Consider the following 24331-nt stretch of genomic DNA (forward strand, 5'->3'; position numbering starts at 1 on the left):
AGACTGGTATTTTGCGGGTACTATTTAATGAAGCTGCCAGTTGAGGACTTGTGAGGCGTCTGTTTCTCAAACTAGACACTCTACTGTACTTGTCCTCTTGCTCAGTTGTGCACCGGGGCCTCCCACTACTCTTTCTATTCTGGTTAGAGCCAATTTGCACTGTTCTGTGAAGGGAGTAGTACACAGCGTTGTACAAGATCTTCAGTTTCTTGGCAATTTCTCGCATGGAATAGCCTTCATTTCTCAGAACAAGAATAGACTAGACTGATGAGTTTCAAAAAGTTCTTTCTGGCCATTTTGAGCCTGTAATCGAACCCACAAATGCTTATGCTCCAGATACTCAGCTAGTCTAAAGAAGGCCAGTTTTATTACTTCTTTAATCAGAATAACAGTTTTCATAATTGCAAAAGGGTTTTCTAATGATCAATTAGCCTTTTAAAATTATAAACTTGGATTAGCTAACACAACATGCCATTGGAACACAGGAGTGATGGTTGCTGATAATGGGCCTCTGTACGTCTGTGTAGATATTCCATAAAAAAACAGCCGTTTCCAGCTACAATAGTCATTTACAACATTAACAATGTCTACACTGTATTTCTGATCAATTTGATGTTATTTTAATGGACAAAAAATTTGCTTTTCTTTCAAAAACAAGGACATTTCTTAGTGACACCAAACTTTTGAACTGTAGTGTATGTGAAGTCATTATGTTGCTTTGTGACATACATTCTGTTTACTTTTAGATGTTTTAGTATATTCCAATTTTTACCATGGCAACTTAACCTGTTGTGCCCCTATCTGCCTCTCTTTCCCCATCAGAGAACTCTATCTGGGCTGCCTAGTCTCCCTTGGCCCCCTCCTGCTAGTGGGAAAGGACCCATGCTCTCTCTTTCACTCTCCAAATTTGTCCAGGATTTTGGGAGTCGACTCCGTCTCCTGCTATCGTCGTTGTAGTCGAATCTCTCTCTCGAAGCCGACTTCCAATTTGACCAAACTGACAAAAATTTGCAAAAATTGTCAGTGTGTGTGCTTGCACGCTAATGAACTGGGTGATTGATTAGCAATGCATATGTAGCTGTCTGACAATCTACTGACCAAAATATTGAAAGCTAATCGGTAGCCTACGTCAGCCTTTTTTGTATAACTCCATAATTTTTGGAGTCAACTCCAACGCTTGTGGTCAAGGAGTAGACTCTCCACGACTATTCATTAGTAGATAACGAGTGTGTACACATGCTTTAGTGTGTGTGTGTGTGTGTGTGTGTGTGTGTGTGTGCACATACATACTGTATGCATGCTTGTTTAAATGTGTGTGCTTGTGTGAGAGATTATGATGTGCTTGCTCACTCTGGCAGGCTTTCCCCTTAACTTCCTTGCAAAGCCCTAATGCGTGTTTCCCTGCTCTGAGCTAGAGTCTAGACTGCACTGCTATGCATAATTCAGACGGATCTCTCCCCCACCCTAAAACCGCCTAATCACTCTGGTTAAAGATTGCATAAGTACTATGCCAGAGATTATTAAGCCTTACACTGTGATGGCCAACTTGTGCTCAGGTCAAACAACACAAGTAGGACGGGGGAAGACACTTTCCTTTCTTCTTTTTTTTCTCTCTCTCTCTCTCTCTCTCTCAATGTTTTTCCTCCCCTCTCTTTATCTTCATTCTTCCTCTCACCGGTATATTTCTATATACAGTATGTATCGCCCTCCTACGCACTCTGACTTCATAGTGCCTTATTTTTTCTCCCCATTCATCTTCTCACTCTTTACCTGTCTTTTCCTGTCTCTCCCACTCATGCCTTTTTTATTTCTCAGTCTCACACTCCTGTAGTATTCTCACCCTCACTTTTCTTTCTTGGGAATTGTGTGTGAGGAGACCACTTTGGTACATGACCTAGCTACAGTATAAAACCAATCCCTTTTCTAACTATTCTAGCTAATTCCCAAGGCAAACACCACAATGTAGCTGGACAGCTCAGAACATTTTCTCGTCTGCCTCTCTTACTGTGAGGCGTTTGAGTTCATTTTAATGTCTGTTATTCTTAATAATTGCTACTGCTAATAGTACTCTGCTGTAAACAAAGTTAACCCTTGTGTAGTCTTAACATCCTATACTCCCCTTGTCCTAAGGGTAAAAAAATGACCCGCCTTCACTACACCACTAAAATAAAGCAGCTTAATTGAATTTTAAAGCCCAAATCTATTTTGCATGAAGAAACAACCTGTCATTCATCACAAACATTGAATATCTGTGTTTTCCCTTCTTCACAATGTAGAAAGACTGCATTTAATCAGTGGACACCCACCACTCGTTTTTATTACAACACACCTATCATAATTGTTTCCTTTACTAAAGTAAAGGTTTATTATTATTGTTATTATTATTATTATTGCTAAAGGTCCTGCATAGGTGTAAACATACATTTTCTCGCAAGAGATAGCACTTGTATAGCCTAAGAAAGTAGCAGAAATGTGCAGAAAGTAGTTTTGATTGCATTTTATTGAAGGGAAACAATGACAGTCTTGAACTTTTTTGGCAACATAGCGATATATTCTTATATACTGTACAATGAGGAATTCAACTACAAAATACTAGTCTTCTCACATTTTTTAACCATTGCCCCCACCCACAAGGTGTATCAACAACAACAATAAATAAGAAAAAAATAAGATAATAGATACAAAACAAAAATGTGAAGAACATAAATCAAGCAACTCTAATTAGCACATGTAGGACAGTATGCAAGTGTGTGTGCATGGACTTTGCAGATGTATTTCTCACATGTGCAGCACATAGTATTTGTTTTACAGTCATTCTTTGGGTGGGCAGAATATGCATCTCCTCCTCTTGCCTGCCCCAACTGCAGCCTCAGGTGGATCAGGACAAGATTCACCCCCCTGAACAGCTTTCACAAGCGCTGCAGAGGCTGCTGTGCGGGGTAGGCGCTCCCTTATTTGAATGTGTGGGGTTACAAGTACCTTTCCCAGCTGCTCCAGGAACACCCTCCTCTTGTTCCGCTTATCAAGCATCCAGGTAGGGTTGATCTTGTTCCGTATCACGAAGGCATTGTATGAGGACACATCAATGATGTTATGGAAGATGACCAGGGGCCAGCGGGCAGTCATCCTCCTGCAGCTGTAAGTTCCAATCACCTTGACCAGGTTGTCCACGCCTCCTTTGTTGTGGTTGTAGTCCAGGATGATGGCTGGCAAACTTTGATGAGAAGTCCTCTCTGCCCCTTGTTGATGAGAAGACTTCCCTCCCTCTCTGCATCCCAGAGACTACATGTAGCCTTGCCTCGGGACCTATACACACCCGCTAAGATTAGCAGCCCTATGAAGGTACGCAAGTCAATCTCATCCACCCTTTTCCAGGTTTCTCTATATTTACAGAAACCCTCCAAATTTGTCATCTCCAGGATGATTTTCTTGATGGCTGGTGTGATGAACATGTAGAATGTTGAGGCGATGTCCTGAGCATGGGAAACTGCATGTCTTGTGGGCCCTGGGGTCATCCTTATGACATTTTGTGCTGCCATTCTGCCTTGGTTATCATATGGTGACAAGGACCATGTTATTTAGCTGTTCTTTGACAAAAATGTCTCTCTTTCAGTTTGGGGGATTTCTTCTTCATCTGAAGATGATGCATTGTGCTCTGGGTTGTATTCTTCCCCATCTTCTTCTTCATATACCTCCTCCTTCTAAATAATTGATCTCTTGTTCCTCCTGGGCATCTGAAAAAATCAGATCTACGACCTGTTGTGCACTGAAAAGTGCACTCATGGCTTCAGCAAAGAGAGAACTGGGGGGGACTGTCATCTGCATCACCTTTATAGCCTCTGACTGCATTTCCCATTAGTAAACAATGCTTTCAATAAATGTATTTTGTCTGAAATTGTTTTTGTTTTGTCTGTGAACTTGAGTCATGTGTGGGGTTGTGGAGGGGAGATGCTGCACATGCACAATAACGTTTTTGTTTTGTCTGAGTTCAATCAGTAGCACACAATCTCAATTTCTCATTGTGTGTGTTTTTTTTGTGGTGTGTAAATTATTTTATAACTGCTGGTTAACCACCCTAAGAAAATGTTTGTACCCTGGTGGTGTACAGCTTTCATTTTTTTTAAATTATTATATATTTTATTTTACCTTTATTTAACTAGGCAAGTCAGTTAAGAACAAATTCTTATTTTCAATGACGGCCTAGGAACAGGGGGTTAACTGCCTGTTCAGGGGCAGAACGACAGATTTGTACCTTGTCAGCTCGGGGATATGAACTTGCAACCTTTTGGTTACTAGTCCAACGCTCTAACCACTAGGCTACCCTGCCGGAAAAGTCATCAGATTTAAAGTTGAAAAAATATAATTTAGGGGGTTTTCTCTGCTATTAAACAGTGTCGGGTCATGTTTGACCCTTGAAACAACACAAGGGTTAACTTCTGTTCGGGGGAAACAGACTAAATGTATGATCATCAGATGTAGGGGAACATGGAAATGGAGCCGAGAATCTGTCAATTCACTTCCAAAAAGGAAGTGTTATTCTCTGTTTTATTTTCCACTGTTAAGAAGCCAGACTGTGCTGTTTTTCAGGAACATATGGAGAACGAGTGAAACCCGGGCTCATTAAAAAACCTGTCACCGCTGCCCCAGCTGGAGTCAGTCAGACTAGTCTTCTGCTAGGCCTGTTTAGCCAGCCGCTGGGACACTGAATGACTCCACACAGCCTCTCTCTGAGAGTAATCTCTCTCTCTCTCTCTCGCTCGCACACTCACTCACCCTGTCAACTTATCAGTCTCTACCTGCCACTGCTTTTGCCTTACCTAGGGAAGGTGGGAGGGAGACAGTGTTAAATGCACTAGCTTATAACCCCTACATCTATTCTCTCCCTGAAAAGTGGTATTCTGAAGTATGATTTACTGAGACGTGTGTGTTGATGGCTCTGTTCTGATGATGGATGTCAGTGGATGGGCCTCAGCTCGGACTGTCAGCAATTGGCTACGACAGCTCAGTGACATTTTTTCATTGGCCCTGGCTGCTCCCAGAATGTGTTTTAATTGGCTGCAGTACAATAATTCTGTGTGTGGAGTTGAGACCTAGGTTTTTCCTAAAGTGGGAAATATAACATCAGATATGTCTTGATAAAAGAGGGGAGGTACACTTCCCCATCTTCCTACAGTCTTTTTTTCTATCTTCAACTACTTCACCTGGCATCTCATCCCTGCCATGCTGCACCCTAGTGGCTGTACATGACAGTGCAACACAGGGGGAGACGCTGAAGGCCTGTTGCTGTCATCTCATCTTTACTCATTACAAGAAGATAGCCCCTCTTCCCCCAGCTTGAGAACAAGATTGAATAAGCTCAGGCTAAATTTAAAATGTTTGTTTTGACTTGAGTCACACTTTTACCCTCTCTGTTGGCGCTGCTGCCCTGGATGTTGACCTGGCTTGGCCTTCTCAGAGCAGTGGTGTCTCGTGCAGACTGCTCTAGCCAGATGGTTTGTAGATAGATACACAGTGGTGTGGTAGAGTTTTCTCTCTCACTGTGTCTGAGCTCTTTTTGGAACCAGGAGGTATTATGTTGGATGTTGCACGTTACAACATTACAGGGTAGAAGTACACTGAAATAGACCGTTTCTGTATGTGGCAGAGACTCCAGCATACAGGTAGAGCAAGAATAGATCAGAGCAATAACACGGTGTTACCGCAATTACCTCGCTAATGTGATCATTAGAGCACTTCCTCCACTCATCAGGCCAAGGAAATGTGGCCTTATTTGTCAGGGTATGATTTGTGGCAGCAATATCAACGTGAGAGTCAGTGTTTGGTCACAGGGCTTTGACTAGGCCTAAACCCCATGACAGTCTGTTTTGGGGGTCTTTAGGGACTGGCCACCTAGTCATTGATAGTGTCACTAACTAATAATGATGAAACTAATGCCGAGGTGTATTTTGTCAGGTCTGCCTAAGCTCTGTGATTCACTTCTGCTTATTTCTGTGTTTCTGCAGATCCAGTGAGGTACTAGGTTTGACCAGAGACGGCCTAAGAGGAACAAGAGAAGACCCAGAGGTTTCTACTCACCAGAGCCACAGGTGTCAGAACTGTCCAGCAGTATGCCAAGCCAGACCCTCATCTAGCTCCCAATCCACAGTGAAGACCTATCAAAATGGCTCAGACTTACTCTGTGATGAGAGCAAATCTATGTTTACCTACATCCTCTATGCTGCTCTGGGGCACTTTTTAATTATGTCTTATTTGGTCCTCTTGAATGACTTTTGGCCTGCTCATAAAAAAGGTACTCTGTTAGATGTTCCCTCGTCCCAGGCATCTCTGCGGCACTGTGGCTAGCCCCATGAGGCTGTGTGGCGCACTGCTCCCTGAGGCAATCCCTGTGTGTCTGTAAGGCCTCCTCCCCACTCTATGGAGGCGGAGCCCAGCCACCCTGCTGATGGGGAGCGATCCGGAAGGCAACAGCAGCCTCTTTCTCCTGGGGCCGCTGAGCCCCCCACAGGGTCCCGTCCAACTCAGCCACAGCAACCGTCATCCAACCCCCGCCCCGTCCACGGTGGCCTGGGATGTCTCCACCACCGCAAGCCTAAACGTAGCGACCTGCTTCTCAGGCTTCAGCATCAGCACAAGACCCAAGCAGCATGTCAGCTCTCAACAGACACCCCAGGTCCTTCAGGAGGCAGCTTCTCCTCCCCCTCCACCTTATCCCTACAATCCTCCTCTACCCAAGGCCACAACACTCAGGGGGTGCAGTCCCAGCCCAACCAGGAAGTCCTAGAGGGCAGCCCATCTAAAAGAGGCGAGAGGAAGCTCCAGAAACCGGGGAAGTACGTGTGCACTTACTGCGGCCGTCCATGTGCCAAACCCAGCGTTCTCCTGAAACACATCCGCTCTCACACAGGGGAGAGGCCTTATCCTTGCGTCCCCTGTGGCTTCTCCTTCAAGACCAAGAGTAACCTGTACAAGCACCGCAAGTCCCACGCCCACCGCATCAAGGCAGGCCTGGCATCCAGCCGGGACGAGCTGAGCCTGAGCGGACCCGAGATGAGCGCCCTGGGAGAGGATCCCGAGGAGCCCACGGAGGGGGAGAGCACAGACTCTGAGGAGGAGACGGGTCAGTACAGGAAGGAGAGGCTGAGCAAGCAGAAGAGCAGCAGCAGTTTGGCGCTGTCAGGGCAAGAGGAGGGCCAAAGGTCTGACGACTCCCAGGCCGTGAAGCAGAGACTGGCCATGAGGCTGAGCGAGAGGAAGCGTGGCCCCATGGCCTCCCCGGACGACCCTCCCTCCACCTCCTCCTCACTGGGCCCCAGCAGTAAAGGCAGCCAAGAGTCAGGCTACTTCTCCCTTTCGAGGAGCTCTGAGATGAGCCGAGCTGACTCCCAGGTAAGCCCTCCCAATGCCAAAACCTATGCCGAGATCATCCTGGGCAAGTATGGGCGGCTTGGAGGGCAGCAGCGCGGTCCCCATCAGCAGCGCGCCCACTCTTCTTCATCGGGGATGGAGGAGAAGAGCAGCATGCCCTTCAGCATGCCCAAGACGCAGGTCATCGAGCACATCACCAAACTCATCACCATCAACAAGGCGGTTGTGGACACCAGCGAGATCGACAGCGTCAAGCCCAGGCGCTCCTCGCTCTCCAGGAAGAGTAGTCTGGAGTCACCCAAGTTCTTCTCCCCCAAAGACCCCTATGTGTTTGAGCCTAAGGGAGAAAGCCCAGGTCCCAGTATGACAGGCCAATCATTCCATCCCCATATCCAAGACGTGGGCCCATCGGGGGTCCAGAAGTCCTCCTCCTCATTGCCTCTGCTGAGAAGCCACTCCATGCCCACCTCAGCAGGCCAGGGAAACCACTCCACCACCTCTCCCTGGGGGTTCTCTGGTCTGAGCCACTCCTTTGATGAGCAGCAGGCCGTGGTGGCCAAGATGAGGGTGGGCGGGCAGTACCGTTTGCTGAGGCGCCAGCCCGCCATCGAGTTGCCCCTCGGGGCTGAGCTAAGCCTGGAGGAGGCTGGCCCCTCCTCCTCCGCAGCTACAGAAATTGGCCTAACCAGGAAGCAGCAACGCAAAGGTCCAAGGCTGTATGAGTGCGAGACCTGCGGCATCCGCTGTAAACAAAGGGAAAGTTACGAGGCCCACAGGGGTTTCTGCACAGGCAAGCCAATAAAGGAGCTGGAGAGAGGAGAGGTGGATGGGGCGTTCCGGGATGACCGCCCCCAGATGATGCACTATAAATTCCGGGCACTGGCCATGGCAGTGAGGAAGAGGAGGAAAGAGGATAGTCTGGAGGAGGATCCTCCCAGCCCCAGGCCTACAGCTGTTGTGACCTGCAGCCCTGCAACCACCACTGCAGTGCCAAACCGGGTGCAGCAGAGTGAGGCCTTCTCAGGTGCTCCCTCACAGGCTGAGCAGCAGCAGCAAGACAGGAAGGGCATCTCGGTCATCCAGCACACCAGCTCCTTCGAGAAGCAGAAAAGTATATCCATGGAGAGCCAGGAGTCTATAGAGCTCAGAGAGAGCCAGTTAACACCGCAAAAACAGCCGCAGCCAAAATCATCTCCCTCCATGTCCCGCCTGGTCCGCCAGCACAACATCCAAGTGCCAGAGATCCTAGTGACGGTGGAGCCTGACGCTGATATGGTGTCAGTGTCGCCCATGGCGGCGGCATCCTCATCCAAGGAGCCAGAGAGAGTGGTAGAGGAGTTCCAGTGGCCTCAGCGCAGCCAGAGTATGGCTCAGCTCCCCGCCGAGAAGCTGCCACCAAAGAAGAAGCGTCTCCGTCTAGCCGAGGCTGCTGCCCAGTCTTCTAGAGAGTCCAGCTTTGAGTCGGTATCGCTGGGGACCCAGAGCCCCAGCCAGGAGAGCAGCATTTCCCATTCACCCAGCCGCTCTGCCTTCTTTGAAGACATGGGGGGAAAACCTGCTGAGCCTTCCCCCTGGGGCTCCAGCAGCACCCAGGGCTCCCACATGCTAACAGTGCCCTCGGGCCCCCACCAACAATACCAACCCCAAAGAGAGATGCGGCGCTCAGCCTCGGAGCAGGCCCCGGTCAGCCCCCAGCACACGGATGAGATCGTGGAGACCAGGAGCAAATCCTTTGACTACGGTTCCCTATCCCCGCAGGAGTCTGCTTCAGCCTGGAGGGAGAGGAGGAAGTGCCTACTGGTAAAGCACACCACCCTCGGTGAGCCAGACCACGAGGAAGGGGCCGTGGCTAGCCACTCAGGCCGACCAGGGAGCACCAAGCCGGACCCGTCCTACACCAGCCACCCTTCCTTCCACCCAGCTGAAGCCAGCACCTCGAAGCTCAGCCTGGAGGCCATAGGGAAGACCGTACAGCTGTTCCACCAGCCCCGGATACTCCCATTCCCCATGCGACCAACTGGGCATGATCGGTTCCCTCTTGGCCAGTTAGCCCAGCTCCATCCGGTCACCACTGCCATCTCAGATGTCCTCTCCACCCACATCATCCACAGAGCCTTCTTACACACACACCCTTCCCCTCCAACCATACAAGTTCACCCAGGGCAGCTTCACATGGCAGAACGCCTAGGCCTGCCCCTCCATCCTATTTCAGCTCTGCTTTCCCTGCAGTACCCCACTGGGGCTGGCCAGGCTGTGTACCTCCCTGTTTCTCCTGGGCTCACCATCCAAGTCCCCACACAGCCCCCCATGCCCTCCACCGTAGTTCTCCCTACCCCAGCTCCTCAGTCCTTAGTCCCTCTGCCCTGCCACCATCCCCCGCTTGTCATCGCAACGTGCCTGGCACAGCTGACGCCAGTCGTGTCACTGATGGTGCCAGTGCGCCTCCAGACCAACATGATCACCTACGCCAGTGCCCTGTACACCACCCTCTCCCAGATCCTGGCGTCAGCCCGCTCCCAGGAGCCCATCTGCTGCATGGCCATGGTCATCATGGGCCAGCTGGAGCAGGAAAAGGTGCAGAGGTCCTACCTGAAGATCCCCACCCCGGACTTCAAGAGCTACCTGCCCCTGTCTCTACCCCTGGAGCTGGGCTCTGTGTCCGGAGAGGGCTATGAGCCACTGGGGGCTGGAGGGAGCAAACGCATGCTCTCTCCTGCAGCCAGTCTGGAGCTCAGCACAGAGGCCCAGCGCCAGCAGAAACGAGTGAAGGAGGAAGAGGAGGAGGGAGAGAAGGTGGGAGAGGAAGAGGAAAATACGGGTTCTGGGAGAAAACTGGAAGTCAGGGAAGACAAAAAGAAAGAGCCGGAAAGGGCCCAGATAGGAGTAGTAACTGTGAAAGTCGAGGAGGAAGAGAATGTACGGGACACAGAAGGGCACAGGGAAGAGAGGGAGATGCAAGGGAAGGCTGGACCTAAGAAAGAAAAGGGGAATGAGGGCCAGGGAGTGAGTGCGTCCTTTGTACCCCAGAGTCCTGAGCGAGTCAAAGCCCCCTTGTATCCCAGCCTCCACACCACCACCTCAGTCAGCTGGTGCTACTTGAACTACGCGAAGCCCAACCCTTCTGCCCAGAGGGAGCCACAAACCTCCGTTTACACCTCCTGGAGCATCAGCGTGCACAACCCCAACCTGCCAGGCCTGTCCACCAAGCTGGCCCTGTCCCTGCTGCACTCTAAGCAGAAACACAGCTTAGAGACCTACACCATGGCCACAGCTCTAACCCCGGCGACAGGCAAGGTGGTCCCTGCCAGCAGTAGAAAGCCCCACATTTCAGAGGTAAATATAACAGCAATATTCAATATGTAGCAAACCACAGCATGGGCACAAATTAGACCAAAACTACCAAAACCGCTGATTCAGTTTTAGTTATGAATTATATAGAATAATGCATACCCCACAACTTCACAGCTGGAAATTACCAGACACTATGCTGTTAGATTATACACAACCAATACATGAAATGTTTGACATGAATTGTTGTTCCAATGTACTGTATATCATCAATGCCAACCAAGATGTTGGTGAATTTGCCCGTATCTGTCTTTGAGTGTAGGTACATGCTACCCCACCCAGCACCCCTGTCGAAGTGAAGGAGCCACCACAGCAGCCTGAGAAGGAGGAGAAGAGAGAGGTGCAAGGGCCCTCCACCTCCAAACAGAGCGAACCTCTCCGTGTCCAAATTTTCGAGGGCGGGTAAGCCCTGATCAACTAATACTAGTGGAGTTTTCTATGAGCAGATAGATTTTTCTGCAAAATTAATCATGCAGATATTCAACGTTACTGACAGATAAAGGCAGTAGAGATGTAGCAATACAGTAGATGTGAGTCATTGTATTCAGATACGGTAGCAGTACCAGAAAGCACAGAGTTGCCACCAAATGCTGAGTCTCAAAATATAAATGACACATTATAAGGGGAAACAAAGCAGTAACAATGGAGAATGTTTTACACTTCAGTCTTCCAGAATAACAGAGAAACAGGTGAGCTAGCCCCCAGGGACTTCATTTATACCGACAGCAGAGCCTTTCCCATTCACAGCTGGTAGAAAATGTAGAGTGTTGAATGGGGTTGGGATTTGTGCGGTGCAGCAGACAAGCAGAAAGCATCTCACCAGATGTGTTTTATGAGATTCTCATGGGTGTTGGTATACCTTCCTCTCAATGACACAAGAGCAACTGAAGTTTAGCTGCTGTACTGTACATACATATGTAGGAAAGAAATCACCTAAAGTCTCTTGAGTAAAGGCAATAATTGGGTGTGGGTATTGAACACGACTAATTGCTGTGAGGTGTGTGAGAGTCTTCCCACTGCAGAATATGCTCTCACTGTTGCTTCTGATCGCAGCTCACAAAGCTGCCTTTTCCTGTGGCAGCTTCTGCAGTCTAGCCAACAGATCGTGATCTGCCAAGAGCACAGTAAAAGATAGTGTGATAGAGATGGAATTGAAAGGGAAAGATGGAGGGGAAATGGTGGATAGAGGGAAATATAGAAGGAAACATTAAACATTTAGTTTCCTTATGACAGACAAGGACATACATGCATGTGTGCGAAAGAGATGGAGACAGAAATACAAACCGATAGGTGTTGATAGAAAGATGTGTGATAGAGAATTTTTACAACGAATGACAGATGGACAACATAAGAGGTGTGTGTGGGCGGAGGGGTGGGGGGTGAGTGATTTAAGCTTATACAATGCTGTTTGTGATCTAATTATTGACACTTTTAGGATATTAATAATGATTTCTCATAATATTGTTACTTATACATTGATTTATTATAACATTTGTGAAGAATGATAATTCCAGCCAAAATAATATATAGGAGTAGAGCTTTCCACAAATCACCATATCATTTTCAAATATAGAGAGCTTGCTTTGTTATAATTAGCAAATCTGAAAAATTAGAATTCCATATAGTTGGTTCCGAACACATCTACATGAATGAATCATGAATAATGAGTAATGAAAGTTAGAGGCATAGAGTAAATATCATACCCCCCTGAAAATGCTAACCTCCCCTGTTATTGGTAATGGTGAGAGGTTAGCATGTTTTTTGAGGCATGATCACACAGTTTTGGAATATAAAAGGAATGAATCCATTAAATATAATAAAAATAAGTTATGCGTTTAATGCATACAGATAAAATCAGGGTTCCCCAACTGGCGGTGGTTTTATATGATCAACCAATTTGTCTGAGGAAAATAAATAATATATTTTTGGGAGGGCATGAAAGACTGTAAAAACACAAGGAAATCAGCTTCAAGTGATTTTAATTTTGGTAATCTGTTCCCAAGTATTCCCACGCATAATAGGTGGGTAGGCTGTTTGGCTGGATTTAGGATCGCGCCGACGCCACAAAGCGGACGGACAGGCTGTGTGAAGGCAAAGCTTCTGGAGGGCTGGCTGGACCAGCACGGGAGAGTTGAACATACTGGTGCAAGACTCCAGGATTTTTGGGGTTGTAGGAGTCGTGTTTGGAGTCATAGGAGTCGACCCTTGCTCGACTCCCAAAACACGCTGAAACAGATGCGCACACACATACACCTCATTGTTGCAGAGTCCTACTGGAAAGACTACATTTGTATTCTAGAGGACTGACATGAGCATGATTCTGCCCATTTGCCTATAAAAGGGCTATTTTGTTTGAATATAGAAGGTGATGTGTAGGAACTCGAATATTTCTGTGATATTTCTGTTGTGCACCGCCTTGACTGATCCCATGGGATGATGCGGTGCGCTCTGCTCATAACTTTATTCTTTGCCATGTTATTGCCCTATTCGAACGGATATTACTAGATACGTTGGTTTTGTAGTTATTATCAAAGCATGTGCTTTACTCCAGAGGAATTCACACAGGATTCATTTTTTCAAAACTGCCCCCTGTAATTCTTAATTTTTCTAATTGAATCGACTCTTATGACGGAAGCCTGGAGTTTTTTTTATTTTTGGCGTGAAGATATTACAAAGTCATGTCCAGACGATAATAGGCTATACTGATAACTCGTGCTAGGCTTCCAAATGTGGTTGGCTTCCAAATGTATAGGTCTTCCAATAATAATTCAATGTATGAATTGTGATCGTAATCATTATTTTAGCGATCCATCTATGGTGACTTCCTTCCTAATAGCAATCCTGCTGATTTGAGCTGCTGAATCATATTTGCACTTGACCGTGTTTATGGATGAAAAAGTGAACTTGCCATTTCCAAAAAGTTTAGTGGGGATTCTGTTTTGCGATCTATTTCCTAAGACAGGACTCTTCAGCCCTGTTCGTGGAGAGCTACCATCCTGTAGGTTTTCACTCCAACACTAATCTTGCGCATCTGATTCAATAGTTAGCTAGTTGATAAGCTGAATCAGGTTAGTTACAACTGGGTTTGGAGCGAAAACCTACAGGAAGATAGTTCTCCAGGAACAGGGTTGGAGAGCCCTGATCTAGGACATCAATAGCCAGCCAGGGTTTCATTAAATAATAATACTTTTTATTGCCTAATTGAATTTATGCATTTGGCGATGTTCAACTTCAATTCACTTCCACTATGAAGAATATCTTAGCCGTACTCATTGATAGCCTAATATATACTTGAATATACTTTTGGTGAATATATGAGGCATTGCTAAATACAGATTGCCAAGGTATAGCCTATGCGCACAGTTCTGACTGGCTGTCTGCCTGCCTCAAACTTCTCTCCCTCACTTGCTCCTCTTTCTCTTCGCTATGAAAATGCTAGTATGTGTTTGGTCTTCAGTTGTTGTGTGTAGAATAGCTCAGCTTACTTATTGATAGCCCCTACTTTGGTGAACTTGCACAAGACATTGCAAGCCAAGGAATTGCGAAATACAGCATGCCTATAGCCGACAGATTTTGATCACCTGCACGCTTCTGACTGTCTGCCTGGTAGCCGACATGCCTACCTATGCCTGGCTGTGCAACTTCCATCCCTTTCTCTCTCCCTCAGTAGCTCGCTCTTTCTTTTCTGTGAAAGATGCGAGAGTTTATGTTCTCTTAGTACACTACAAAAAAAATGTTTCCTCCGTTGCAAAAATACTGAATCTTAGGAGTCGAGGAGTATATTCTAAGCTTGACACCCAGAAATGGGAGTCGACGGGCAAGGAGTCGTCTCCCAACCAATAGCTGAACATTGGCAGCTGCTATCGGAAACTCATATGTTATGCAACTCTAGAAACTCATTATGGTCTTATTATGAAGGCTGTTTTATCTCAGCATGTCTACAGATTCTCCCTTCTCCCTGTTTTTGTTTGCTTGGAAATGTTGATACTTGATACTTAACAAAAGAAACTGTAACCAATCATTTATAGCGGCTAAGAAATGCATTGCCATTAATTGGAATGTCACAATGGATGGCAGAAATATCAAGTTATGTATCACCAGATTTGATTTATTACAGGATTAAGGGTATACTGGGCACTTTCATGAGGTCTGGACTAGGGCTGGGCGATATGACGATATATATCGTGTGACGATCGAAAAACGTCTATCGTTTCATATTATGCTCTATCGTTTATTTTGTTGTTGCAAATCAGTCTTTACGGTAATATTTTGCAACACAAACAAACATGGAGGAGAGGGGACACCAGGCCTGGTTTTCATTGCTGGTTTTGAAAAGGCTTTTGATAAAGTACAACTGGAGTTTATATATAAATGCCTAGAACATTTCAATTTGGGGGAATCTCTTATAAAATGGGTTAAGGTTCTGTATAGTAACCCTAGGTGTAAAATAGTAAATAATGGCTACATCTCAGAAAGTTTTAAACTATCTAGAGGAGTAAAACAAGGTTGTCCACTATCGGCATATCTATTTATTATTGCCATCGAAATGTTACCTGCTAAGATTAGATCAAACAATAATATTAAGGGATTAGAAATCCGTGGCTTAAAAACGAAGGTGTCATTGTATGCTGATGATTCATGTTTTCTTTTCAAACCACAATTAGAGTCTCTCCACGGCCTCTTAGAGGCTCTAGATACTTTTGCTATCCTCTCTGAATTAAGACCAAATTATGATAAATGTACCATACTGGATCACTAAAAAATGCACATTTTACATTACCATGTAGTTTACCAATTAAATGGTCTGACGGAGATGTGGACATACTCGGTATACAAATCCAAAAAGAAAGAAATGATCTCACTCCAATAAATGTTTATAGAAAGTTAGCAAAAATAGATAAGATCTTGCTACCATGGAAAGGAAAATACATGTCTATTTGTGGAGAAATCACCCTGATTAACTCTTTAGTTAATCACAGAGTACCTATCTGTTTACCTATTTGCTTATGGTTTTGCCTACACCTGGTGACCCTGCTTTTGAAATTATATGAACAAAAAATATTCAGTTTTATTTGGAACGGCAAGCCAGATAAAATTAAAAGGGCCTATTTATATAATGAATATGAATTCGGTGGGCAGAAATGATTAAATATTAAAGCATTAGACCTCTCACTAAAGGCATCAGTCATACAAAAGTTATAGTTAAATCCAAACTGGTTCTCTAGTCAATTGGTACGAATGTCTCATCCTATATTCAGGAAGGGCCTTTTCCCCTTTATTCAGATTACACCTGCTCACTTTCGGTTGTTTGAAAAAATAAATAATCTCCAAAATATCTTTATTTTTTTAACAAGCCTTAGAAAGTTGGTTGCAATTTCAGTTAAATCCACCTAAAAGGACGGAACAAATAGTACAACAAATATTGTGGTTAAATTCAAATATACTAATTGATTAAAAAAAACTGTATTTATTGAATAAATGTTTAAAAAGGTATATTTTAGTGAATGATATCATAAATAGGACTGGTGGAGTTATGTCACACATGCAGCTAACACAGACGTATGGAAAGGTCTGCTCTACCCAAAATTACAACCAATTAATTGCAGCATTACCACAAAAATGGAAGAGGCAAGTAGAAGGGGAAAAAAGTAAGGAACTTGTATATCGGCCCTGTATTAAAGAACATAAATGTTTAAAGAAAAGTGTGATAAATAAAAACATATACCAATTTCATTTAAGGACCAAAAAACTGACAGCTGTGCCATATAAATTGCAAAATAGTTGGGAAGAGATTCCATGGCACATGGTTTATGAATTGATACGCAAAACAACGCCGGATTCCTCTTCAATTTAAATTACTATACAATATTCTTGCAACTAATAGAATGTTATACAGTGGGGCAAAAAAGTATTTAGTCTGCCACCAATTGTGCAAGTTCTCCCACTTAAAAAGATGAGAGAGGCCTGTAATTTTCATCATAGGTACACTTCAACGATGACAGACAAAATGAGAAAAAAAATCCAGATAATCACATTGTAGAATTTTTTATGAATTTATTTGCAAATTATGGTGGAAAATAAGTACCATAATTCGTAGTCACATTCATGCCCAGCATCATCACAACCAGAAACAGATTGAAATTGTCAGTGTGATGTAATTTTAACACATTTTGTCCAGTTTCTCCTGCTGGGTGTATGCCGTGTGCCTGCACTCACAATAGTGACTCAAAACGCTGTTGCATTCCATCAATGACATTATCACAATCAGTTGTTGCTGCTTTGATTTGACCATATTAATGACCTAAGGCTCGTATTTCTGTGTGTTTATTATATTATAATCAAGTCTATGATTTGATATTTGATAGAGCAGTCTGACTGAGTGGTGGTAGGCTCGTAAGCATTCATTCAAACAACACTTTCCTGCGTTTGCCAGCAGCTCTTCGCTGTGCTTCAAGCATTGCGCTGTTTATGACGTCAAGCCTAACTCCCGAGATTAGGCTGGCAATACTATAGTGCCTATAAGAACATCCAATAGTATGTATTGTCTAACCTAAAACTTATTAACTAGGAATATTGAAGACTCATGTTAAAAGGAATCACCAGCTTTCCTATGTTCTCATGTTCTGAGCAAGGAACTTAAACGTGAACTTTTTTACATGGCACATATTGCACTTTTACTATCTTCTCCAACACAGTGTTTTTGCATTATTTAAACCAAATTGAACATGTTTCATTATTTATTTGAGACTAAATATATTTTTTTATGTATTATATTAAGTTCAAATAAAAGTGTTAATTCAGTATTGTTGTAATTGTCATCATTACAAATATATATATATATAAAAATCAGCCGATTAATCGGTATCGGCTTTTTTTGGTCCTCCAATAAATCGGTATCGGCGTTGAAAAATCATAATCGGTTGACCTCTAGTTCAAAGTACTGTTGTTGCCTCATTGGAGCTCAATGCGAATTCTGATCTTTATTCATGTTGATTAAGTATACTGTATAACAAATTCTGTATTTAAAGATAAGTGTACATCAGGTTGGGTAGTGCATAGTATTTCCGTAAGTTTTAAAAACAAAATATAAACTAGTCTTTTATAGAGTAGTAGAGCTAAATGTAGAGGTGGATTTTGTATGTATTGTCTATTTGGCTAAAGCCAGGCTTCCCTCTCTGTAGCTACTGATGTTGTTGGCCAAGCCACCCAAACTTAGGATAAAGGTTGGGTTCTCTACCTACCTGCCTGCCTGCCTGCCACGGGCATAGACAGGCTGGAGAGAGAGAACTACAAGGGGACTTAGAGGAAGCAGGGGTTTGGTGGGGCTACCCCGCTCTGATGTAAAGAGTGCCTTGTGTAGAGTAGGCCCAGGGAGCAATCTTTACCTACTTTTAACTCTATGTATTTTGTTTTTCTTTTCTCATTCCCTCTCCCCCCACTTCCTCTCTCTGTCCCTCTCCCCCTCTTTCCCATCAGATACAAGTCTAATGAGGAGTATGTGTATGTGCGGGGTCGTGGCCGAGGAAAGTATGTGTGCGGAGAGTGCGGGATCCGCTGTAAGAAGCCCAGCATGCTAAGGAAGCACATTCGAACACACACAGACGTCCGGCCCTACGTCTGCAAACACTGCAACTTTGCCTTCAAAACCAAAGGTGAGGAAGAGGAGGAGGAGGTGTGACCTTTCTAAATAGGACCCAAGTCATACAGCATCAGTGTCGCTCTGTCTTTGTATATGGTTGAGCAGTTTAGCTATACTCCAAGTTGATATTCACATCATAAGAAGGAATTCCTCTTGACCATGCCCACAAATTGGGGAAAACAAAAAATTTTCCCCATTGACCCCCATTGTAAAAGAGCCAACTGTCAATTGTATTATTATACAGAAATAACAAAACATGCTGGAAAACTGCTGTGTTGTTCAATATACATATAACCTGGTAAAAAATCCCGAACTGCGGTTCGCAATGCTCCAACATAAGGAAATGGAGCCTGCGAGAAGAGCCCTGTGGCTTCAGGCAATTTGGCGTGGAAAATATGGGGTCTGGTTCCCAAGTAGGCGACATGTACAGTGCATTCAGAAAGTATTCAGTATTCAGAAATTCTCCTCATCATTCTACACACAATACCCAATAATGATAAAGCAAAAACAATTTATAAAATAAAAGTTTAAACTGTTATCACATTTTACATAAGAATTCAGACCCTTTACTCAGTACTTTTTTGAAGCACCTTTGGCAATGGTTATAGCCTTGAGTCTTCTTGGGTATGACGCTACAAGCTTGGCACACCTGTATTTGGGGAGTTTCTCCCATTCTTCTCTTCAGATCCTCTCAAGCTCTGTCAGGTTAGATGGGGAGCGTCGCTGCACAGCTATTTTCAGGTCTCTCCAGAGATGTTCGATTGGGTTCATGTCCGGGCTTTGGCTGGGCCACTCAAGGACATTCAAAGACTTGTCCCGAAGCAACTTCTGCGTTGTCTTGGCTGTGTGCTAAGGTTTGAGGTCCTGAATGCTCTGGAGCAGGTTTTTTTTATCAAGGATCTCTTTGTACTTTGTCTCCCAGTCCCTGCCGCTGAAAAACATCCCCATAGCATGATACTGCCACCACCATGCTTTACTGTAGGGATGGTGCCAGGTTTCCTCCAGACATGACACTTGGCATTCAGGTCAAAGAGTTCAATCTTTGTTTCATCAGACCAGATAATCTTGTTTCTCATGGTCTGAGAGTCCTTTAGGTGCCTTTTGGCACACTCCAAGCGGGCCGTCATGTGCCTTTTACTGAAGAGTGTCTTCCGTCTGGCCACTCTATCATAAAGGCCTGATTGGTGAAGTGCTGCATGGTCGTCCTTCTGGAAGATTCTCCCATCTCCACAGAGGAGCTCTGTCCGAGTGAACATCGGGTTCTTGGTCACCTCCCTGGGCGGCCAGCTCTAGAAAGAATCTTGGTGGTTCCAAACTTCTTCCATTTAAGAATGATGGAGGCCAGTGTGTTCTTGGGGACCTTCAATGCTGCAGAAATGTTTTGGTATCCTTCCCCAGATCTGTGCCTCAACACAATCCTGTCTCGGAGCTCTACGGACAATTCCTTTGACCTCATGGCTTGGTTTTTGCTCTGACGTGCACTGTCAACTGTGAGACCGTATATAGACAGGTGTGTGCTTTTCCAAGTCATAAGGCTGTAATGTAAATAAAATGTGGAAAAAGTCAATGGGTCTGAATACTTTCCGAATGCACTGTAGCTATGTGTGTGTGAAAAACATTTAATCACATTTAAGACATTAAACTTGCTTAGTATAGTCTGTTTGTAACTCCACTCACTACTTGTAACTGTATTGTCTGTTTGTTTCTGTTGGTTTTTGCTAGCTTATAATGTTCCGGTCAGTAGGTAGCTAGTACTCACTAACTTGGCTGCTAGCACCGTCATTTTTTCCCCAAATGTTTGATTTATTTAACCTTTATTTAACAAGGCAAATAACAGTCAGTTAAGAACAAATTCTTATTTACAATGACGGCCTACCAGAAGGCAAAATGCCTCCTGAGTCATGAAAAGGGGCATGAGGGATGTCCTACAATATTACTTTTAGTAATGAGAATGCTTAGGAGTAGGCAATGTTGAAAAGTAATCTTTAGACATGTTGTACTTTTCTTAAATGTAGTTTTGTAATTGACTAAAACAAGCCGACAAGAAAATTCAGTTTGAAAAAGGTCAAGTTTTTTTCCTGTGAGCCAAAGGGGGTAGGTAACCTAGGTAACAACAGGTGGTTTTCCCCATCGGCGGGCTGTGATGTTCTGTCTAAAAACGACTCGGACTTAGTGTTGCAAAATGCAGGTAACTTTCAATAAATTCCCTGGTTTTACAGAAATCCTGGTTGGAGGTTTCTGGATTTCCTGCTTATTCCCTCCTGATTCCGGGAATCTTCCAACCAAGATTTTGGAAAAAACAGGGGATTTATTGAAAGTTCCCAGAATTTTGCAAACCTAGTTATGCTCGGCTATTTGGTTGTACTCCGGTCTCTCTCCCCACCATCAATTATTCCTCATCTACCCTGCTCTGGTTCAGTCTAATGTGGCTTTGCTGTTCTTGTTTTCCTTGTCTTCATAGGGAATCTTACCAAGCACATGAAGTCCAAGGCTCATGGGAATAAGTGCCAGTCAATGGGAACGTCTGGGTCTTCACTGGACGAGCCGGAGACCGAGGAAGCAGGTACAATACCATCGGGAGGAAACTTCACTCATCAAACATCTTTCCTCAAACCTGACACGATAGCTAACCTTGTATCTATATGTAAGCTATATGTAAGGCTATATGTTGCTATTCTCCTTACTCTTGTGCTGAAGAGAAATTACAAATATTAAATTAATACATGAAGAATACATGGCCAAATACATTCCATAGAGTCTGTTTCTGGTGCAGGATGGGAGAGATGTACAGTGTTGTTTTCAAGGCGGCAGTCCTGGCCTATAAAGAACAGCATTCCAGACACTCACATCCACCCCCTCTCTGTGCAGGCTCAATGCCACCCATCCCTCTCTCCATCCCTCCCGGTAGCAGACTGCACTCAACACTGAGCCAAGGACAGCCCATTCAAACAACCCTTCCATTCAAATGCCAGCTGTTAGACTTCATGAATGGGAACAGCAGCACGATTCCATTAAATCAAACCTTGCCAATCTGCTCGCTATTTATAGCATCAGGTTGATAGAATGTTATGTTGGGTAGGAAGTCACCCTGTCCTGGTCCTTGTGCCCATTTCATGTGTTTGTGTGTGTTTATATACAAAGGTATTGGGGTGTAGTGCCCAATTTTTTTATGTTTTGGCTCTGTACTCCATCACTTTGGGTTTGAAATGATACAATGACTATGAGGTTAAAGTGCAGACTGTCAACTTTAATTTGAGGGTCATTTTATCCAAATAGGGTGAACCGTTTAAAAATTACAGCCCTTTTTGTAAATAGTCCCCCCCCCCCCCCATTTTCAGGGACCAAAAGTATTGGGACAAATTGACTTATGTATTTTAAAGTAGTCAAAAGTTTAGTATTTGGACCCATGTACCTAGCATGCAATGATTACATCAGGCTTGTGACTGGTGTGACTACAAACTTGTGACTACAAACTTGTTGGATGCATTTTCTGTTTGTTTTAGTTGTGGTCAGAATTTATTTTGCCCAGTAGTAAGGAATGGTAAATAATGTATTGTGTCATTTTGGAGTCACTTTTATTGTGAATAAGAATAGCAGTTTCTAAACACTTCTACATGAATGTGGATGCTACCATGATTAGGGATAGTCCTGAATGAATCGTGAATAATGATCAGTGAGAAAGTTAGATGCACAAATATTATACCCCAAAAACATGTTAACCTCTCACAATAGCACTGGAGGTTAGCATATTTGTGTGTCTAACTTTCTGTAACTTTCTCTTTCTCTTCATTATTCACGATTCATTCAGGACTATCTGTAATCATGGTATCATCCACATTTATGTAGAAGTGTTTATAAACATATTGTATTTTTATTGAAGCTCGTAGTCCAATCCAAAGTGCTGGAGTACAGAGCCAAAACAACAACAAATGTGTCAGTGTCCCAATACTTTTGGAGCTCACTGTAAGTCCATAATGACTTAGGTGAACTCAGTTTCTGTAGAGCTGCATTGTCTGCTGGTTTTCAGTCTTGCCTTTCAATCTGGAACTAGTTTAGACCAAGTGTTCCGTATTGGACAAGTTCAGATAGTACCTCCCCGTTTCACTCTGTTTCTGACTGCTTTCTTCCATTTCGTGACTACTGAACACAACTGTGTTAATTTAGGTGCATTCTGGAGGACTGGAGTTTGGAGAATTAGGCTTAGTGTAAGTTTTCCCCTTTTCTCATCAGGAGATATTGAAGAGCATTTATCTGGCTCCGAGGACCAGGATGAGCACCAGTTCTCTGACGTGGATGATTCAGAGGAGGACGATGACGAGGATGATGAAGAGGAGTACTCATCTCACAACGAGCCGTCCTCCTCACCCGACCGCCGTCTGTCCACATGGGGGCACTCCAGCAGCGGAAGACGGTCCCAGCAGGGCACGTCTGACCCCTCAGCCCCAGAACCCCAGCCAGATTCCTGCCTCAGCCAGGAGCCCTCTCCCACCCATAGACTGTGGCCCAGCGGGCGTGCTTCCTCTCCAGAAAGCCGGAGGGCACTGTTCTGGGACGCCTCCCCTAGCAGTGGGAGCTGCTCTCCCATCCGAAGCCTTTCCCCCAGACTGGAGCTGGCCTCCCCCAACCGACACCTCTCGCCCTCTTCCAAGAGAGAACCATCCCCCATCAGAGCTCTATCCCCCATCAGAGCTCTATCCCCCCTGTACCCCCTGCGGCCTCTGTCCCCTAGCCAGTATCGGGTGTTGTGGGCCCGGGCCTCTCCCTCGTCCCTGGGGGTGCAACATAGACCTCGCAGGTCTCCCAGTCGTTTGCCATGGGACATCCCCAGTATGATGGCCAGCGATCGCAGACAGGTGGGTTCAATGGTAAGTTATGTATATAATTCACTTGGTGATCCTGTAGTTTTGTCAGTTACAAAATGAGATGTAATTAGCCATCCCTCCACATAACTACATTGTCAGTAATGGTCAGTAGTAAACACATCTTATTGCAGAGTAATTTCCCTTTTGGTACTAAGCTAACACTCACTATATGAGAATAGCAGAGACCTAAATACATAACTATGCAACACTTATCATTCCTATCATCAGGCTGGCGGCTGATGGTGTTTAATGCCTGTGGTTGCGTCTTGCTTGCTCCCCTCCACTGTGTTTTAAAATCTGCATTGGAAGCCCAGTTTAGCCAAAGGCAATGTGAAAACATGTTCAGTGTTTTGTTCTACTGTGTGAAGTAATGATGAGGTAATTGCTCCCCGTACAGGAGAGGATAGGAACACCAAGTAAAGGGCAGATTGGTCCAGAGCCCTGGCTGTGAAGTTTTGATTTACACTCTGTGTTTCCAGGAAGGGGGTTCCTGTGTGGCGTGATGATTGATTGTTTGTATCCTTAAAGGGATAGTTTGGGATAGTTTACTAGAAGCACAAGCATTTCGCTACACTCGCATTAACATCTGCTAACCATGTGTATGTGACAAATAAAATTTGATTTGATTTGATTTGGGGTTAGAGGTAGTTTCGTGAGCCAATGCTAACTAGCTGTACCCGAAGACTTCCAGTCTTTGCACTAAGCTTGTTAGCATTGGCTCACAAAACTACAGCACCTCTACCTTCCTTCATACTGGATGCAGAGACATAATAATTAATTGCCAAAACACCAAACTATCCCTTTAAGGCCATTGCATTGATGTCAGGGTATTCTAAAATATGGAATATGAGGTGGTATATTGAAGGAACAGTGAGCGCTTTGCAAAGAAAATGCACTGAAGTCATATTTTTTATAAAAAGATAGTCAATGTTATGTCTCTGTACAGAGAAGAGTGCTCCATATTTATTATTTTGTTAAACTATGTAAGTTATTCTTTAAGTTTTTTTACTTGACATTTTTGGAGGAAAAAAACATGCCATTTTTATTTAGTCATGTGTCTGTCTTTTTCATAATGTTCTCAAAAGACTTGAGATGGAGAGGAAGTTCTCTTTTAAGA

At 44.5% G+C, this 24331-nt stretch overlaps 1 protein-coding gene across 1 annotated transcript; it reads left to right on the top strand.

Moving 5' to 3' along the window:
* The first annotated feature begins 5858 nt into the window (after positions 1-5858).
* Positions 5859-23665, top strand: LOC139385552 (transcription factor HIVEP3). Its single transcript, XM_071130721.1, has 6 exons — positions 5859-10698; positions 10976-11115; positions 18190-18365; positions 20814-20915; positions 22583-23217; positions 23612-23665. The coding sequence occupies exons 1-6, from the start codon at positions 6415-6417 to the stop codon at positions 23663-23665; spliced, it is 5391 nt and encodes a 1796-aa protein (XP_070986822.1). The 5' UTR covers positions 5859-6414.
* The last annotated feature ends 666 nt before the right edge of the window (positions 23666-24331 follow it).

Source organism: Oncorhynchus clarkii, chromosome 3, assembly GCF_045791955.1.
Source record: "Oncorhynchus clarkii lewisi isolate Uvic-CL-2024 chromosome 3, UVic_Ocla_1.0, whole genome shotgun sequence".
In the NCBI taxonomy this organism is placed as follows: domain Eukaryota; kingdom Metazoa; phylum Chordata; class Actinopteri; order Salmoniformes; family Salmonidae; genus Oncorhynchus; species Oncorhynchus clarkii.

Coding starts and splice junctions, on each gene's coding strand:
- LOC139385552 (XM_071130721.1), top strand. CDS start 6,415: ATGGAGGCGGAGCCCAGCCACCCTGCTGATGGGGAGCGATCCGGAAGG. Junction 10,699..10,975: donor GAAAGCCCCACATTTCAGAG/GTAAATATAACA, acceptor CTTTGAGTGTAG/GTACATGCTACCCCACCCAG. Junction 20,916..22,582: donor GCCGGAGACCGAGGAAGCAG/GTACAATACCAT, acceptor TTTTCTCATCAG/GAGATATTGAAGAGCATTTA.